Source organism: Theobroma umbraticum, unplaced genomic scaffold (assembly GCF_002168275.2).
Source record: "Theobroma umbraticum cultivar Fairchild unplaced genomic scaffold, ASM216827v3 scaffold_30.0, whole genome shotgun sequence".
Lineage (NCBI taxonomy): Eukaryota > Viridiplantae > Streptophyta > Magnoliopsida > Malvales > Malvaceae > Theobroma > Theobroma umbraticum.
The window spans coordinates 2,600,884-2,620,308 of NW_018397254.1; the positions used below are offsets into that span (position 1 = coordinate 2,600,884).

A 19,425-nucleotide genomic window follows, 5' to 3' on the forward strand; every position below is an offset into this window, starting at 1 on the left:
CAACTAAATTTTTAACACAGCGTGTAACGATTGCATTTCCAAAATAATTTTCTACTGCGTGTAATACATGTTTCATTCACTTGTCAACTTAACTCTTAATCGTAAAAAATCAAAAACATTTAACCTTTAATTATTATATTTGAAACGTTTGACCCTTAATTAAACATTTAACTCTTAATCCTAATTTGAGCATTTAACCCATTTTGAATCAATACTACTTTAAGCTAAAATTTCACATTAAAGTTTAGAGTTTTATTTGAAAAAGAAACGTAAAAACATATTGTTCTTTCAAATCGGATAAATAAATATAGTAGCACACAGCTCAATCATTTGACTGCAAATGACAGAAAGAGAAAACCAGGTCAGCAAATGCATTACAAACGAGGTTTCTCTTTATTTTACTTGAAACAGTATTATCGCACTAGAGTAGGGATAGCCCGCAAGGGTTCAGCGAGCTGCAATGTGAGGCCAAACTTTTCTTCCATGCTCATGTCCTGTGGAGAGATTCCACCTTCAAGCTTCCAGTCAAAGGAGTGAATAAGAGAACCTAACATCAAATACAGCATTCTATTTGCCAAAGGCAATCCGGGACATATTCGGCGTCCCGCACCGAATGGAATGAGCCCAAAGTCCCTGCCTTTGACATCAATGTCTGACCCCAAGAACCTCTCTGGCATAAAAGCACTAGGCTTCTCCCAAATGCTTGGATCTCTACCTATAGCCCATACATTGACCAACACCTGTGCACCCTTTGGAACTGTGAAGCCACAAATTTCTGCATCTGCTCCAGCTTTGCGAGGGAGTAACAGAGGCACAGTCGCGTGCATTCTGAAGGTTTCTTTGATAATTGCCTGCAAGTAAGGTAAACGATTTATGTCCGATTCCTCGACCGGATTTCCTTTGCCAATAACTTGCTCTAGTTCTTTTTTAGCTTTAAGTAAAACTTGTGGATTTCGTAGTAATTCTGCCATTGCCCACTCTAACGTGCTTGATGTTGTATCAGTTCCGGCAACAAATAAAACCTGCCATGTTACATGGTTAAATCATTTGTAGTCCCAAATGATGGTACCAACAGATCAAAGAAAGAGAAAATATTACCAGAAGCAAATGTGTAACATGCGTTTTATTAAGCTCCTCTATGTTGCCTTCAATAATGTCAAGCAGAGTATCCAAAACATCATTTGATGCAGTAGAACCCTGTGCTTTTCTTGACTGCAATCGCTCATCAAACATTTTGCCGAAAAGATCAAGTAACTTCTCAAAATGAATAGTCATTCCGCGCCTTACACCTTGCGGGTCAATCTTTCTAAGAAGAGGGAAATAATCCGCCAAATTAGGCTTTCCTGCCTCTTCCATGACACCCCACACAGTTTTCTTGAAATCTTGCGCAGTAGGTGAATTTGGATCAACCAAATCCATAGAAAAAATAGTGTTAGACAGCAAATTGAGTGTAGTATTGAAAGCGGCTTGGCCTATGTTAATTACTTCACCTGGGTGGCAACTTTTCTGAACATAGGCGATGAGTTCTTGGATCTTCTTACGACGCAGGTGTCGATTGGCATCGAGTTTCTGACCGGTAAAAAGATGAGTATTACATACCTTTCGAAGGGTTCTCCAAAGTGGCGAAACAGGTATCCAAGGCAACCCGAATTCATGGTGTTGGCAGGCTCGGATAGCATCGACAATAGTTCGGTTAGAGAATGTGAGGTCGTGCTTTTGCAGGACTTGTTTTGCCATGTTTTCTGAGGAAATAACTACAGTGATTAAGCTGCCTATTTTCAGACTCATTAGAGGACCATGAATCTCTGCAAGCTCAGCCAAGGACTTGTGGGGTTTGTCCCCAAGATCGAACAGATTTCCGAATATTGGGATCCGCCGTGGACCAGGTGGAAGCTTGATATGACTTGCTTTGCTTCCCCTTCTAATTGAACGGAAAGCTTGAACCAGGACCCAGGTCGACAAAAGACATAGAAAGGAACTCGTCCAGAAGTCCATCTCTCTCTCTGTCTCTCCCTCGCTCAAACACAGTAAACGTCAGCTCTGCGCTCGGCCTGGTTTCTAGAAATTTATTGTAAACAAATTCGCACCATGTGAATAAAACATGATGCACACCAAGGTGGATAGCTGCGACTTGGTTGGTGATGATCAAGGATATATATATCAGGTTACTTGAGCGGTGCCCCGCTTCGACGGGTGTTGACTTTTTTATTAAAAATATTTTTAAATTACATAATATTATAAATAATTATAATAAAAGAAAAATAATTTTAAATTTAAAAAAATTATAAATAATAAATTAAAGATAATTATTTTAAAAATAATATTTTTAAAATATTTTTTTATATAAGCTAAATTTTTTATTTCAATATTTTTTAAAAAAATATTTGATTTTTTATATCTTAATGTATGCTAATATTGATATAATCATATTTTGTTAATTACATTATTCTAATAACGAAATAAAATTTACATTATTCTAATTACATTATTCTTATCCCGTCTCTGTCTCTGTGTCCGTCTCTGTCTCTGTCTGTCTCTCTAGTCTCTCCCTCGCTCAAACAAAGTAAACGTCAGATCCGTGCTGGGCCTGGTTTCTAAAAATTTTAGTGTAAACAAATTAGAACCATGTGAATAAAACGTGATGCACACCAAGGGGATGATTGCTGCGACTCGATTGGTGAAGGTTAAGGATACATATATTAAGTTACTTGAGTGGTGCCCCGCTTCCACGGGTGTTGATTTTTTTATTAAAAATAATTTTAAATTACATTATATTATAAATAATAATAACAAAAGAAAAATAATTTTAAATTTAAAAGTATGATAAATAATAATAGTAATAAATTAAAGATAATTATTTTAAAAATAATATTTTTTAAATATTTTTAAATGTAAGCTAAATTTTTTATTTAAATAATTTTTTTAAAATATTTGATTTTTTATATTTAATATATGCTAATTTGATATAATCATATTTTGTTAATTATATTATTCTAATAACGAAATAAAATATATATTGAGAAAATATAATATTTTAAAAGTAGTAATTGATAAGTTACATAATTTGTACAATAAACTTATTAAAATCAAATGAATATTTTTTGAAAATAAAAAAAATAAATATTAATTACACTTATTAAAAAAATTTTAATTTTAATGATGAAATTTTTTAATAACTACATTTTTATCTTATGCCTTTATAGGTATTTAGAATTAATCCATCTTGTGAAAATAATTTTGAGATCCTCCAATAATTTTGATAATTCATAATTAACTTTATTCAAATAATTTTTCATTTTTTATTATATATCAAAAAAAATTGTTTCACTTTTTATTTTTATCCTAATTTCATAAGTTTAATTCATACATAAAAAAATTACAAATAAAAAAAATAAAATAACTAAACCTGAACCGATTTTTTTTTTTTACATCCATTATAAAATCACGTTATTTTAATTTTTATACAAAATTTTAACCTAATCCTAGTTGCCAACGCCTTTCTCTTTTCTTCATTTTTACTCTGTTCCATTACCTGCGGTGGCGAACCCATTTCTCTAAGCCCTCTGTCCCTTACTCGGTCGCCAGCCCCATCACCCTCGCCGGCCTAAGCCTTTCTGGCAGACTTCCTCTTTCTTTCCGTTTCCTCTTTTCTTCTCTTCCCCTTCCTTCTGCCACCGATTTCCTCTCTTTCTAAAAAAAGCCTAGCCACCACCGTTGTCTCCTGCAGTTTGAGTTTTCCTTGCCACACCCTTTCTTCAAGGCTAGGAAACGTGGCAAAATTAGGAAGCCCCAAAAGATTGTCAAAGATGTGGCCAAAATTATAAAGATAGAAAATTAAGTCTTTCTATGGGTTATGGTGGACTGGTACAGGCTAAGCAAATGTAGTGGTTTGATTTATCATATTTAAAATTAAATAAATTAAATATTTTTAAAAATTTATTAAATATAAAAAAAATTAAATCAACTAAATATAAAATTGATTAAATTGATTCGATTTTAGATTAATAAATTAAAATTTTATTTTATTTTTGTAAATTATAATATTAAAATTTGTAAATTTTATTCATAATTATAAAATATACAAATAATTTAAACATAAAAAAATATACATTTGTTCCTTCACTCACAGAATTATGTTTTTTCACATAAATTATCAAATTAACATTTAAGATTCAACATAATAAAAAATCAAAGATAATAAAATTAACATCCACAAAATAAAACTACCACAAGATCATTGAGTCTTTACATCAACAAAAGTTTAAATATTTTATATTTTATTAATAAATGAATAATTATTAATAATAATAAACTTTAATATATTTATATTAAACTTTAGTTTATAATGAATAGTTATTAATAATAATATCTTTATATATTCATAATATATTAGACATTAATATAAAATATAATATATTTAATACTATCAAATTGTAAATAAAATTGATATTATTTTGTTCTTGATTTATAATATATTATTTATTAATTATTAACTGAAGTTATTATTTTATAAAATATTAATTAGTATAAGCAATATGTTAATTTTAAATAGTATATATTTATATGTATTATTTTATTATATATATGTGAAATTAATAACACAACTTATATTTTATAATATTTTATATCAAAATTTGTATAAATAATAAATAATTATAAACTATATGGTATAAAAATTAAAATAATAACTAATAAAATTATTAAGAGTAATCATATAAATAAAATTTATTATAAACTATAGTAATTATTTTGTATAAATTAAATATATGTATATATAAAATATATTAAACTATTATATATATAAAATTATAATTATTTTTTTCTAACCATTTAAAAAGAAAAATCGACTGAGCAAACGATCGGCCATGTTAACAAATCCTTTTAATATCTTATCCTCAGTTGTGCTCTGGAATAATTTATGCTATAATCTGTTTCCAAATCTCCATTAGTCCTTTTCGCTATCAGAATAAAACATTAAAAAAAAAAGATTTGTTGCGTGAAAATGAAATTATTAGACATTGAAGACTTTTTGGTATTGTTAAAGTCCTCATCATCTCCAATTTTTAAGGAGCTGACCAGAACTTAAGGTTAAACAGCTAAAGTACAACTATTACACAATATTAAATTGGATGCTTCTGAAATCTAATGTCTAAACAATTAGAAACACCTTTGTCTTCGTTTATGTCAAAATCTTTTTAATGGATCTGGCTGGGCCAAGCATCTTTTTCTTGGATTAAAAAAACTTTAAAGTTGATCTTAAATAAATATAAGTCTTTAATCTCATGATCCATATCAACTTCTTATTTGTGATTTTATTAAACAAAACACGACTCAGATTGAAGGTGGTAAGATTTTTTATATTTTCAAATCACTCTAATATATAGTCGATGTGTGATTCATGACTCCTCTCTCTAAAATCATAATATCTTCTCTTATTTTCCGTTTGGAGTTTTTTTTTTTTAATATGGGACTTTGTGGTTCTACTTGCAAAGAGCATTATCTCGATGACATGGGATTCACGTCTATACTAAAACCGTGACATCCTCTCACAGTTCAACAAGAACCCACTATTTTTAGTGACACATCGTTGATACTTAGAATCTGTTCTAATACCAATTATCACGAACTACATTTTTTTTTTTTAAATATAAGATAATTCATGCGACGCTTATGTAGACGTTTTTATGCAAACCAACTAATAACTCATTTTTATCGGAATAAATATCAACAATAAACACAAATTAAATTAACATAACGCATATCAAAATTATAAAGGATATCAAATACCATAACCTTATACAAAGTTGACTTATGACTGCTGACATGGTTGAATTTGTATCAGTCGCAGCAGCAAAAGGGGTCCTGGGACATGCTTTTCAGATGAGATCCTAGTAATTTCAGGGTACACTGCCTCAAAAGTAAAGATTCAGTGCTACAAACCCAGCAGATGCCTTTGCTAAGGAGGAGATTACTGAAGCCTTTAATCTAAAACCATTTGGGCATACAAATCAAATTCCTATCAACACACTGGCTGACTCTTATAAACGTTCAGTTCGAGTGATAAAGTGGCAAGATTCAACTTCAAAAATAATCTGTCAAGCCTTTTAAAGCTTGAGAAACAATAACGCAAGGATGACAACTTAATCAATAGGAAGATAAACATGCAGATCTTAAAAGTTTTTATGCCTTTAAGAGAAAGTTTGCTGACTAATGATAGCAGAAAAAGTAGAAAATAGTGGGAATAAATGATAAGGTACTAACCAAAACCAAAAGCAAATATAGAATATCAATTTGAAAAATCTTCGTATTGTACTTCACTGATATTCAGAAAGTATATCTAAAACATCACTGCATTGTAGAGCATCAAGCTCAATCACGTTGCTAGAAAGGTAGTCATCTTCCACAAATAGACTATTCATGAATGCACGCTTGAGTTCTATTTCCAGCTAATATATGGATCATGAAGCAATATGGTTTCCAAATAGCTGAACCTGTTGGCTCTTTTAAAGGAGTGGATCGGAATGCATTCCAATTGCAAGATCAACAAAACAAGAAAGCGATTCAGAAGTGATAAACTTTCCCATTTTGAGACATATACCATAGTTCCAACCTCTACCAATTTGTTCATTTTCACGAGAGAAGGCAAAATCAATACCGAATCCTTCAACCTCAAATAGGGGCAGCAAGTGTATTAGCTCAGTAGTTGTAACAGAGAACATGCTGCTCTACGGTCGCTCTCTCACAGCCTGATACTGCATGATAATCCCCAGAGAAATAAAAGGTCCCTGATACAAAATCAAGACCCTAGATCATGCTCTATAGTTTGAGCAATAATTGCAAAGCCTTGTACACTCCGTAGTATTACAATGAAAAAAGGGGAAATAAGAATGTCATTATAAGTATCTTTCATAATAAAAGAAAAAAAGAATGACATTATAAGCAATTGCCCTACTCACCAAAAAACTCAATGACTTTTTCCCTGCAATCAGTAAATATGCAAGGAGGATTATATTTAGAATTTCTCGTTGCATGCCCATCTTCTGCAATTAATAAAGTCTACAGAATTCCCAAATTCTAAGGTTTTAGAAGTTCATCCACATATGATATAATAGCACAAGCTTTTGTTTTAATAGCGCCGTGGGAAATAGCTCTTAGATCTCAAGTCCTCAAATATATCAAACACCTAAAAGAAGGACCAACAAGCATTCAGAATAGTCTTAAGTTTTTCTATACGTGTAAATTAAGCAAGGACGGAATATAAACGTAAAAATTGGCAAGCAAATTTTTGTATAAAAACAATGGAACTAATCAGCTACATATTGCAAAGAATATCTGCAAAAGGAAAGGAACATAGGCCAAATGTTGCACTTCAAAATTTCATGAAGAAAAAAAGTCCAGTTAACCTTCTGCAGTCTGCCCCATGCAAAAGAACCAACGTTGTATCCAATTCCTTCAAAATTGCTTGAAATTTGCGAAGAATGCCACGTCCAGCAGACGTTTTAGCAGTAATTCATCATAAGAATCAAAACAAAAACTGACGAAATTTGTGGGTCACCTGTCACCGCCATTGCTTATGGTTGTGCATCTTCCACTTAGCCAAAAGGAATATACTTGAGAATTCTAAACTTAACGTTTTACTTCCTGTCTCGTTGTAGCTGTCCGGGAGTGAGCAAACTAAAGTTGCTTTCCATTTTTGTCAAATATTAAAGGTTAAATGACTCAGACACTGAGGGTGTCGTGGTGTAGTTGGTTATCACGTCAGTCTAACACACTGAAGGTCTCCGGTTCGAGTCCGGGCGACGCCATTTTTAGTGGTGTTTCTTAGCCATATAGTAATAATACTTTTCTTAAGTGGCTGGACACTCAAAACTGAAAATAATGGTCATTGATCAAATGAAAGCAATGACCAGCTGCCACAGCTGTAGCAAGCTACGATTGAAAGTACAAGTTAAGTACAAATACATGTCTTTATATTTGGTTGATGATAGTATCAATTCGTACCTATTGTTGCTTGCTAAACAAACACTGAAAAATCAATAATGCAGCATTGCAAGCAAATCAGAAAATTTGAAGGGTACAATTCGTTGTATCTGGCTGGCTTCTATGTCTACGAGACATGGGTTAAAAAGCAACCGAGGTAACCAAGTGAAACGGTAACTAATTGACCAAATCCATGACATCACTCTTTTTCCGGGCACTTTCCCCAGTTCATGTGCAAGACTGCCAGTGCGGAGTGAATCATTTCAAAATTTAAGGTGTTGCTCACGCGTTCTGATAGGTATCTGGTTATGATGAAACTGTTGTTCGTAAGTGGTAGGAAGAGGAAGCCAAAAGGCTGTCCTCCTTGTCCTATTGCGGGTCCCAGGTTCTTCTGTCATGGCTCATGGCCTGACAAACGCGTTTGTTTCTGCAAACACCTGCGGAGTTTCCTGACATGTCAGAAGACTTTCAGTCTCACTTTAATGTCTTCTATCTCTCTCTTTGTTGGATAGGAACAAGGATTCATAGACAGACAACTGGGGCGTGCTTGGTGTCATTGCTGCATTTGTCTTTTTTATAAACAACGGCTTATTTTTTTATTTGTCACAGAAACACTTTTAAGAAGATACCCATTAGCCCATCCCATCCATCCCATTTCCTCTGCCATGAACTAAAATTTTCTGACTTGAAAAATCTATTCTTACTGCTGCAGCTTTCAGAGAGGATTTATCTTTAACCTTTACTGTTAATTCAGTGTATGTTGCAGGCCATACTGCACCTGTTCTCTTCTGTTCTTTGACCCTTCATTTTTCTCGGATTTATGCCTATACGCAAGAGATGGAGCCCCAAGACTCACCTCTCAAGATTGCCCGTTTTGCAGACTTTGGTAACCTTTCTTTTTCTCTCTCATTCTCAGGCACAAATTACTCCATTTCTTAAATATTTTGGCTATCATGTGTTAATTAGTTTTTTTTTTTTTCAGGGATTGGGCTTACAAATTTGGGTGATTCTTGGAACATGGAGAGTAATAGGTTGAGTGGAGGAGAAGGGTCACCTCCACTTGGGCTAGGTCTTGAGCTTGGATGTGGGTCTGGTCATAGACCAACTGGGTTCAGCAAATCATGTGGGTTCACAGTTTTTCAGCTGCAGGAACTACAGCTTCAATCTCTCATCTACAAGTACATGGAAGCTGGACTTCCTGTGCCCCACCATCTTCTTCTGCCTATATGGAAAAGTTTTGCTGGTTCTGTTGGTGGCCTCCATGGCAATCCTTATCAACTCTATTCTGGCTGTAAGTACCCAAAATCAGCTCCCTACAAAATTTTCTACTCCTACAGTTTTCTATATATTCTGGGTTAACTGGTCAGAATTAATAAAGAAGTTTTCTTTTCTTTTTTTTTTTCCTTTGGTCTTGGTCCAGTTTTGGGTTGCGGACCCTTGCAGTTGGAGTATAAGAATGGGCTGGATCCAGAGCCCGGAAGATGTAGAAGAACAGATGGGAAGAAATGGAGGTGTAGCAAAGAAGCAGTCCCAGATCACAAGTACTGTGAGAGGCACATGCACAGAGGGCGGCAGCGTTCAAGAAAGCTTGTGGAAGCTTCTCAAGCTACTACTTCAAGTATCAGAAGTAGCCGTACTAATGCTGATACCAACCTCTCCATATCTCTCCAAGTGGATAGCAGTAGCAGTAGTGGCACCCATCTCTCTTCTAGCTTCATCGGTTTCTCTCCAAAGAGTGTTCTGTGAGGGGGTAATTAAATCCAAAAGCTGAACCTTCTCTACAGTATCAAGACTTGTGGACGATTGCAGGATTTAAAGATGACAGATTTTGGTAGACTTCGTTAATTAGTAGCTCAAGCCTTAGGAAGGTGTAGAGACTTTGATTTTGTTTTGATGTAATGTTTCAAACGTGAGAGACATTAATGGTGTTTGTTGGGTTGCTTGGTGAAAAGGGTGAGAAGCATGCGCTCCATCATCTGATCTAAACTGGCCTCGAAGCGTGACAATAGTTATCTTGGCACTTGCACCCATTTTTGGTCAGCTGTGGCCTTTTCTAATTCTGTAGTTGGAATAAAGGGTATGGTAGTCAGCAGTGTTGTATGCCTATATGTAGCGTTCAGATTTACAGTGGGTCCAAAACTATAATGCTTCAAACTCCTATGTCTTCTACATCTAGTGTCTACGTTTTCATCTTCTCAATCTCAGACTTTCTTTCTTACTTTTCAGTGCATAATACAGCAATAATGACAGAAGGATAACCGAAGGATTGCGGGCAGGAACCTTAAAGTTTCAGTGTCCAAGAAAATGGTACCCAAAATGAAAAAGTTTTGCATCCAAATGCTACAGTTTGGGCTCCCAAATTCAACATTTATTCCTGATACCAAACAAAGCCCAACACATCCAAATCCAACATAGGGCTTTTTCTGTTTGTTTTCTTGATTATTTATTTTATTAATTAATGCCCTCTATGACCTAATTACTTCGCTATTTGTTTTACCAAGTTTTAAAATAAACAAATTTTTATGAAAAAAGGTCTATATTTATTACTATTTATATGCTTTCAAAGCAACCTTTAAATGGAATAGTAGAATTTCAACATATGCCTGGAAGGATAAAGAGCAAGAATGATTTGCCCCATTAAAATGCTCGGACGTAAAGGTTTAACGTCAATCTTATGATTAGACCCTTCGGCTAAAGCATGGGCCTTGCCTTATATCAGCCGACGCACATGGACTATTCATCAACACCTACGTTTTTTCTTTGTTCCTTTTCTTTTTTTGTACTTACGTAGACTATGAGAAGTTATGAAAGTTGCTTTAGGCTGCTTAATTGTCTTTAGCTGAAGTTTTTATACGATGCGCAGGGGCGGAACAACGTAAGCAAAATTTTTATAATTTTTATTTTTTATATCTTTTTTATTTTGTTTGTTCTTCAAAATAATTTTTTTATTTATTATATTTTTTTTCTATTATTATCATTTATTTTTTTTATTTTTATTCTATTTACTCATATATTCATAGTTTTTATAAACTTTCTTTTCTAAATTTATACAAACCATCAAACATGTTCTTTTTCTCTTTTTTTTATTACGTATGTTATATCTTTTACTTATCATGTTTTTCTTTTTTCTGTTATGTGAATTTTATTTCTTATAATTTTAATATTTAAAAATTAAACAATTATTATATAATTTTTAAATATAAGTTCTTATATTGCACTGTTAATTGTTATTTAAAATTTCATCGATATATAATTTTTTATTAATCTTGCTTGATAGATTAATTCATCTTCTTTTAATAGTTTCAGTTTCTACAATAACAATAAAGTGTATTTTTTCAATAATAAAAATTATGAAAATAAGACTTTAGAACAAAATGGATTATAAGCTTCTTGTAAATAATTTAGTTGTTTATATTGAAAAATATGTTATTAGTTTTTTCAATATAGACTTAATAATTGATGAATTAAAATTCAAAAAATATCGTCAAATATAACTTTCCTTCAAAGATTATTATAAACTTTTCTTTTTTATTCTTTTTTATTTACTTGTTATATAAAATTATTATTTATTATAATTTTTTTTTAAAGTTTAACATATTAATTTTAAAAATTTTTAACTTTTATTTTTCTTCATCTTTAACCTTGCTAATAAAAATTAGTTGATTCCACCCTTGCTATTATGCACGCGCTAAGTTGCTTGTTGTTTAAGTTGCTCAAATAACATAGTTACGAGAAAATGATCTATCATCCCTAGTGGCTAGTCATACTTATGATAATGTGATAATAATCACTTTTATTAGTTACTAAAAAATTTCAAAACCTTTATTTTCCAAATCATAATTAAGCATCAAAATAGAGGTGAATTGCCCATTTTATTTTCTTAGTAAGATAACCACCACTTTACAAAGACATTATTTATTTATAAAGTAACATTTTTTGTGATTTTAATTTTTCTCAAATAATATTATGTGATTCCTTTTTCAATTATCACATTTTAGATATATTTTTCTCAATTAACATTTTATGATAATTTTACTAGTTCTGTCACTAGAAAATATTAGGCTCTTAAGTTTGTTTAATAAAATTACAAAAACATCTTTAAATGTGGATAAATAAGTTAAGTTTGAATTGAGGTTATTTGAGTAATTTTATTAAGTAAAACAATAGTTTAATCTCTATAAAAACAAAAGTTATCCCTAAACTACTATTTGAGAAAAAAATATATTAATTATGTGCTAATTGTGAAAAAATAATAAAATATCATATGAGAAATTGAAATTCCAATAAATGAACGTGAAATTTATCCATATTTATATAAAATAATTAATTTTAAAAAATAAAAAATCTCAAATATATAAAAAGAGTTATAGATTTTCAGGTAACCCAAAAATCTAATTTTGCCTGCTCTGATTCCTAAAGTACTTATATATATATATATATATATATTTACCCCAATGATCTTAAAATGCGGTTTACATCAAATGCTCTTACCATCATTGGCCTTTTAATAATCCTAACCAATATTATAATCAATCTAATTAAAAATTACATACTTGGTGCTAATATTATATACCAATAATTCATCAATTTATATTTATTGACTTTATATAATACTAAGTTACGAGTTTCTTTATAATGTCATTAATGAAATAAAAAATTTTATATTCTTTGTAATGTTATTGTCCCTTGTTTTGTTATTGACACGGTAGCCTTAATTTACTTCGCAAGGTAAAACCATGGATCAAAAATTATAGGGAAGCCAAAAATCACACGTGTAACATCTTCACATACGTTGTACATTTTGTCACTTTACCGTAAAAGACACACGGTAATAAACTCGTCACACTGTAAAAGTAAAACTGAAATACTAGTGATAAATTGTAGTAGTGAATAATATAAAAATAAAAATTAAAAAGGGAAATTTGGTCAGATTCAGACCAGAGTCTTGCTAGCGAATCCATTACCGACACTGCCCAAACATTTAAGCTCCTTTTACCAGGAAATCTAATTAATACTTTCATGTTTTTTTGTATTCCATCAGTTGCCCTTTCTTGCAATCCGACGATTCCCATTTCTCCATTTTCCCAAATCTAAATCTCCACCCTTTGATCAGATCATCTCGCTGATCATATCCTCCTCTGCTCACTCCTCCAGATCTAACCAGCCTCACAAACACAACGAAAGAAAAAAGAGAAAAAAAAAACTCTTTCTTTCTCTCTCTGTTTCTCATGTCCTGATTCTTGGGGAGAGAGGAGAAAACCTAGGGGGGAAAAAAAAAAAAAGGTTGAGTCTGAGCTCAAAGTTACTATCTTCACTGTCATCCCAAAAAACCCAAATGGTGGAAGCGCAAACATGGACGACAAGGAGGATGAGCAACCCAAGATTGGACTCAACCGCCACCGCCGACCACCAGGTGTTGGACATTCCGGCTACCCCAACTGGTGATGATAGAAACAGCTTCTACAGCGTTGGATCCCATCTCTCTCCTACCATTTTAACTGCCCTGATCATTGCTTCATGGTTCATGTCCAACATTGGGGTCCTTTTGCTTAACAAGTATCTGCTCAGCTTTTATGGCTACCGTTATCCAATCTTTCTCACTATGCTTCACATGATCTCATGTGCTTGTTACAGTTACGTCGCGATTAACTTCCTTGAAATAGTTCCAAGGCAACACATTTTGTCAAGGAAGCAGTTTTTCAAGATCTTTGCTTTGAGTGGTATTTTTTGTTTCTCTGTGGTGTGTGGCAACACTTCGTTAAGGTACATTCCGGTGTCGTTTAACCAAGCTATTGGTGCGACGACCCCTTTTTTCACTGCCATTTTCGCTTTCTTAATCACTTGCAGGAAGGAATCTGCTGAGGTTTATTTTGCGCTTTTGCCTGTGGTTTTTGGGATCGTTTTGGCTAGCAATAGTGAGCCTTTGTTTAACCTGTTTGGCTTCTTGGTTTGCATTGGTTCTACTGCTGGTCGTGCTTTGAAATCAGTGGTTCAAGGGATCTTGTTAACTAGTGAAGCTGAGAAGCTACATTCCATGAACTTGTTGTTGTATATGGCGCCCATGGCAGCAATGATTTTGTTACCATTTACCCTATATATTGAAGGGAATGTTGCACGAGTCACACTCGAGAAAGCTAGGAGTGATTCTTTTATTATTTTCTTGTTGCTAGGGAATGCTACGGTGGCTTATTTGGTGAATTTGACAAATTTTTTGGTTACCAAGCATACCAGTGCCCTTACCTTGCAGGTTTTGGGCAATGCTAAAGCTGCAGTGGCAGCGTTTGTGTCGGTTATGATCTTCAGGAATCCGGTGACCGTGATGGGGATGACTGGATTCGCTGTTACGGTTATGGGAGTTGTGCTTTACAGTGAGGCAAAGAAGAGATCTAAAGTCACAACACACTGAGAATAAGTTCAAAAGAAAGGATGGGATTCATTTTGATTGCCACAAACACGGGTGCGGCTCTTCTTTTTTTTTTTTAATTTTTCGCTATAATTTCTTGCTTTTTATTTTTGATTAGATTTAAATGGAGGGAAAGAATCAAAGAAGAGAATTTGGATTAAAGAAAATTGTGATTGGATTGTATAGGACGATGGAGGAAAATGAAAAGGAAAAGGGTCAGATGCTCTTTTTTCTTTTGTTATTGGGGTGGTTTAAGAGAATAAAATTCTCTCTTTCACTTTTCCCCTGCTTGTAATCTTATATATTGTTTTGCTGCTTTACGGACAGCTAGAAGACTCAATTCAAATATTCATTTCTCTGTGCTCTAGTTGGGAGAAAAAGTTCTCCCGCTTCTATATGTTAGATATATCTCCTGCTTTTGCATTCTTGACTTTAGTCTTCTGTTCATGAAATTTGCTATTGTTTTGCACCTTAAATATATGCATGGTTGACATTCTTTGGTCCTGTTTTTTGGTTTGAAAGAATTCCATTTTTTGGTATTCTGTTTTTGGAATTAATCCTTTGAATTGGGCTTTTAGAAGAAAACATGTTTTTCTATGATGCAACTGCCTGAGAATGAAATTTTGGTGCATTTTCCAGGTGTCCTGAGAATCTGAATAGAATTTTCTTCAATATACCATTTGAAAGTTCATCTTGTGATCCACAATGTGGATTTTTTCCGTCCAATGTTAATTTGTCAATTGCTCACATTTATTTCTCATCAAGCTTTTCATTTTCCGTATTGAATATGATGTTGAAAACAAAAGGGATAACTTCAAATCAAATTGATGAATGATGAAATCTGCCTAGGGCCTATTTCTTGATAAGCTTGAGGTCATTGACCATTCACTTTTGTTACTACTTTCAATAAAAGTGTGAAGAACTTTGGAATCTTTTTAACAACCGCTCCAGTGTTAAAGGTTTGGCGAGATTCCATATTTCCCTTCCAGGCAACTAGCAGCAAGCGAGTAAAATGCAGCTTTTTGCTGACCTGTTAAAGAATGCACGATGCTGAAATCCTGGTTTTATCTTCTGCACAAGTACTTCTTCTATGTCATGAATTTATATGTTCTATCAACTGGCAATCTGGCATATGGCAATTAGAGAGTTCTTGTTCAATAAAGGTCTAATTAAGGAATGAACTTTTGGAGGTATTAGCACACTGTTATATTATTAGTGGCACAATTTAGTTCTTCAGCTTATACTCTTGAAGTTGCATGGGAAAAAGAACGAAATAACCGTAGACATAACTCCTATACTTCTAATGCCCGGAAATCGGAGTAGTCCTATTGTTCTTTACCATGTGGATGCCTTTCCGTTGTGAAATAATTAAGGAGCCTTCTGACTTTGATGTGAATGTGAGCTTTTATAACAACATGCTGAAAATTTTCGGTTTATCTGTTGTTGGCTGGTAAGTCTGAGTGATACAGCTATCCCCTTCGCTGTATTACTAGCCGAACATTTTGAAAGGCAAATCAACGTCAATCCATTCAGCAGTCCCTGTCTTATTTAGGAAACTCCGTGGAATGGGGCTGTGAATGTCTGAATGGTTGATCAGCTGACAATCATAAAAAATATGAACCAGATGCGTGTTCATCTGCTTCAGCTTGAGAACGACGAAATAGCCCTGAAGGCAACGTTTTCCCTGTCCTGTTTAGGACTGAGGCATCTGTTCCGCTGCCTCGGTGTAGCTTGCCACGTATCTGTATAGCGGTCTAAGTTTTACAGATATCCCATTGCTGTGTTGGCTTGATTGGGATTTTCCAATCAGCAAGTTGCATCAGGCAAGGACGACATAGGATTGCTCATAACTTTTGGTGGTGGTTGGAACATTATTCTCGTGGTTGCTAGCTTTAAATTTACTGTGTTGGTTGAAAGGCAAGAGTTAGAAAATATGAGTTCAACTGCTCTAGTATGTGCAACATATGGCTTGTTTCGGTCAAGTTGGGTATCTGTTGAAGCTTTGGACAAGGCAATTCCAACAACACAGGGCTCTGCCTTGCAATCATATACATATTATTTTTAGTATGCTCTTAAGAGGCTAATTAGCTGACGTTTGTCATCTAATGTCAGACAATTAGACCCTTAAGCATTATCAATAAAAAAGGGAAAAAAATGGCATTAACGAGCCAATTAGACCCTTAAGCATTATTTTAAAAGAAGGGAAAAAATAAAATGGCATTCAAAAAACAATTCTTATTAAATAAAAGACTCTAATTGGGGTTGTTACATGGATTTCTTCGTCCCCGTTCCGTATGATCCAAGGCTTTGCATAAAATACAATAAAATGCTGACGACTTGCAAGCCAAGTACATGCAAATATGACGTTGCTTTTAATCAACTATTCATAAGAAAAAATGAAAAGGCCAAATGCTGCAATTATACTCCATTAGGCATTGGTTTGCGGCTGCTGTCTGGGTTAAACTCTGAATAACCTGTCTATCTCGGAGACTAAATAAAAATGTTGGTGATCTCAGCCATTTGATTTATTCAGACGAATTGTGGTGGGGAGGCGGGGTGCAAAAATCCTTGGACCTTGGTTCAACTTTCACCTAGCCATAGTGCTTTTTATGTATACCAAAAGCTTCAAATGAGGAGACCAACCAAGCAATTGCTAGCTTCTGGTACCCGCACTTTCAGAAGTCTGTCAGCACCGCAAATTTTCGTATTCTGGTGTTGTAAGGGTGATCACGTTTACGTCACTACTGGTTGTTGAAGAAGCCTCGGTTGCAGCAGGTGCAACACGTATTGTAAAAGAGTCGGTTGCACCCACTCCGTGAAACATTGTGGGCTCCTTTTCCAGACTGCAGAGCATGTGACTAACTGTCCTGAACAGTTCCAGTCACTTCTCCATGACTCTGATAAAATCATGACGTTAGGTCCTATAATTTTGTTTGGATGGAGGGTAGAGGGTTTTGATGCTTGTGAGTAAATGCAGTTTGACAAATGTTGGACCAAAAAGGTCAAAAAAGACAATGCATTTTCCATGTTTAGCAACCAGGCCGGCTGAGTCGATTCGGTGCGTGCAAAATTTCTAGCCATATTTAAATTGAAGCTTTCGGGGCGTCCTTAACGTGTTACTGCAGCACTCTGGAATTTTCTCGTGGGTTTATACTTTGTTCTAAAAATGGGATTCCATTTTCATCTGTCATAATCACAGTTTTAAATAATTGAGACTTCGTCCAATATTTAAATTGCTGAACTTGTCTAAGTTTATGATCATAGCTAGATTTGACAAAATCATGAGGTATACCTGAGGTGCTGATTTGAGGAATTAACTGCATATCTCATGTCAGTCAGTAGAATTGGCGATGGCGACTCCCTTTCCATGTTTGGTGTCCTCTTAAATTGGTGATAATTCATTGTCAAAGGCATGTTCCATTGATCTCGCCTTGTCCTTAACCTTCAACATGGGCTGAACTATCACAAACTCTCGACATGCACATCAGTTTAAAAAATATGTGGGTTGGGCTGCGTTTTCATTGAATCTTTTTGTACAAGGCGTTCACAATTTTCTCTGCTTAAGAAGCCCAAGAAAATATCATCATATTTAAAAGAAAGACTGGTCTCCGCTTTTGGCTTAATGAGAAATGAGGAATGCCTGAGCAACCTCCGTCTGAAGTGTAATCCAGTGGTATTTAGTTCCTGAGAAAGCTTTGGTTTAACGTTGTCCTCTAAAGAACTAGCCAGAGAATCACTGAAGAATAAACATTTTTATATGTAAATTAAGAGTTGGAAGCTGGAAGAAATAGTAAAGGTCTATTGATGGAAGAAGATAATGACTTAATACAATTCTGACAAACCAATTCTCACAAACTGATAACAAATTGAAAAAATAGCAAACTCAAGAATCCAACATTCGAAACAGTTTAAGCGCCAGGAATTAATCTAGAACATCATTGCAACGTTAAACAAGGACCATCCCAACAAAGCTAACCATGACCACGATCCATCCATAAAAGCTAGATGCAGCATTTCCTCTCGCAGCAGCAGGTGTTGGTGAACTGGGAGTGGGAGCAGAAGCAGGAGAGTCTCCTTGAGCAAGCACAGTTATGTTAAGCTTCATGCTCCTGGCTGCGCAGTGCCTGGCTACACCGCAAATGTACCATTTTCTTCCTGGGGTGGCAAGTGTAATCACATCATTTCCAGTTGTAAGGGGAACAGTATTGTCTGCTGCTTCACATTGTTGGAATTCAGTACCATTAACTCTGAGCACATTGTGAACTCCCGAAGCATACTTGAAAACTGCACCAAGAAAATCGTTTAGTTTATTGGTAGTCACATAATTGAAATAATATTTAAACCATCTGAATTGAGAAATAATTGCAAGGTTACACTTAAATTTGTTTACCAAGTTGATCTCCAACTCGAAATTCCTTTCCTGCTGCCCAACCTTGGTAATCAAAGTCAAGGGTCCATCCACTCTTATCCCCAACCAAAAACTCAGTGGCCAAACTTGAATGAATTACAGAGACAGCAACAACAGCAGTGGTGAAGAAGATCTTGGAAAAGGCCATTACTGCACAATTTAGCAAGCAACTGTGTTTCAGTTTCCTGTTGATGTACGTGTTCTTCGGATGAACTTGTGGAAATGCTTGCTGCAAAGAGTTCAAAGTGCAGCTTATTTATAAGGTTTCTGATGCACGTATGGTTTATTCAGCATAAGTGATCCGGCTGAAGTCGGCACAGTCAAATGACACGGAAACATATGGAAGAGCGTACAAAAGCTTCAAGAATCAAACAGGTTTAGAATATTAATATTCTTGGAGCTCTTCACACAGGATTTTTTGTAGGACAGTTTCAAATGGTAGTTGTAATTTTATGCTTTTTCATTCGACACAATGCACCAATGGCCTGCCACGTGTGTGAATATTATACAAGGATTTTGCCACCATTTCCCCACCCACCCCCCAGAAAAAAATATAATCAATAGGATTTAGATTTGAAATTGATTTCTTCTTTGCAGTAAAAGGGGTTGGGCCGCATTTCCCATTTCTTCTTCC

The 19,425-nt window shown here is 34.3% G+C and overlaps 4 protein-coding genes and 1 non-coding gene across 6 annotated transcripts; 3 read left to right on the forward strand and 2 right to left on the reverse strand.

Moving 5' to 3' along the window:
- Positions 1-250: 250 nt before the first annotated feature.
- LOC110412406 (geraniol 8-hydroxylase-like) lies at positions 251-2,138 on the reverse strand. Its single transcript, XM_021422938.2, has 2 exons — positions 1,099-2,138; positions 251-1,022 (listed from the first exon to the last, which is right to left on the reverse strand). Exons 1-2 carry the CDS (start codon positions 1,993-1,995, stop codon positions 414-416), a joined length of 1,506 nt encoding a protein of 501 aa, XP_021278613.1. The 5' UTR covers positions 1,996-2,138; the 3' UTR covers positions 251-413.
- Positions 2,139-7,731: 5,593 nt separating this feature from the next.
- TRNAV-AAC (transfer RNA valine (anticodon AAC)) lies at positions 7,732-7,805 on the forward strand. The gene has a single exon. It is a non-coding gene; the product is annotated as a tRNA-Val (tRNA).
- A 700-nt stretch (positions 7,806-8,505) lies between these two features.
- Positions 8,506-10,149, forward strand: LOC110418015 (growth-regulating factor 10-like). Its single transcript, XM_021430637.2, has 3 exons — positions 8,506-8,866; positions 8,963-9,271; positions 9,401-10,149. Exons 1-3 carry the CDS (start codon positions 8,818-8,820, stop codon positions 9,724-9,726), a joined length of 684 nt encoding a protein of 227 aa, XP_021286312.1. The 5' UTR covers positions 8,506-8,817; the 3' UTR covers positions 9,727-10,149.
- A 2,812-nt stretch (positions 10,150-12,961) lies between these two features.
- LOC110425755 (Nucleotide-sugar transporter family protein) lies at positions 12,962-14,859 on the forward strand. 2 transcript variants are annotated; one of them, XM_021440756.2, is made up of 2 exons: positions 12,962-13,743; positions 13,828-14,859. In XM_021440756.2, exons 1-2 carry the CDS (start codon positions 13,316-13,318, stop codon positions 14,384-14,386), a joined length of 987 nt encoding a protein of 328 aa, XP_021296431.1. In that variant the 5' UTR covers positions 12,962-13,315; the 3' UTR covers positions 14,387-14,859. The 2 variants fall into 2 exon arrangements, with proteins under 2 accessions (XP_021296431.1, XP_021296423.1); XM_021440748.2 differs by having other exon boundaries at positions 12,963-14,859.
- A 3,470-nt stretch (positions 14,860-18,329) lies between these two features.
- On the reverse strand, positions 18,330-18,954 carry LOC110425661 (blue copper protein 1a-like). The gene is made up of 2 exons (XM_021440600.2): positions 18,774-18,954; positions 18,330-18,667 (listed from the first exon to the last, which is right to left on the reverse strand). The coding sequence occupies exons 1-2, from the start codon at positions 18,937-18,939 to the stop codon at positions 18,330-18,332; spliced, it is 504 nt and encodes a 167-aa protein (XP_021296275.1). The 5' UTR covers positions 18,940-18,954.
- Positions 18,955-19,425: the final 471 nt, after the last annotated feature.

What these genes read in the sequence shown, in the direction of transcription:
- LOC110418015 (XM_021430637.2), top strand. Translation starts at nt 8,818, where the DNA reads ATGGAGCCCCAAGACTCACCTCTCAAGATTGCCCGTTTTGCAGACTTT. An exon ending in TGCCCGTTTTGCAGACTTTG is followed by an intron (nt 8,867 to 8,962) that starts GTAACCTTTCTT and finishes TTTTTTTTTCAG; the next exon opens with GGATTGGGCTTACAAATTTG. An exon ending in TTATCAACTCTATTCTGGCT is followed by an intron (nt 9,272 to 9,400) that starts GTAAGTACCCAA and finishes GTCTTGGTCCAG; the next exon opens with TTTTGGGTTGCGGACCCTTG.
- LOC110425755 (XM_021440748.2), top strand. Translation starts at nt 13,316, where the DNA reads ATGGTGGAAGCGCAAACATGGACGACAAGGAGGATGAGCAACCCAAGA.
- LOC110412406 (XM_021422938.2), bottom strand. Translation starts at nt 1,995, where the DNA reads ATGGACTTCTGGACGAGTTCCTTTCTATGTCTTTTGTCGACCTGGGTC. An exon ending in ATGTTACACATTTGCTTCTG is followed by an intron (nt 1,023 to 1,098) that starts GTAATATTTTCT and finishes GTAACATGGCAG; the next exon opens with GTTTTATTTGTTGCCGGAAC.
- LOC110425661 (XM_021440600.2), bottom strand. Translation starts at nt 18,939, where the DNA reads ATGGCCTTTTCCAAGATCTTCTTCACCACTGCTGTTGTTGCTGTCTCT. An exon ending in TCGAGTTGGAGATCAACTTG is followed by an intron (nt 18,668 to 18,773) that starts GTAAACAAATTT and finishes TTCTTGGTGCAG; the next exon opens with TTTTCAAGTATGCTTCGGGA.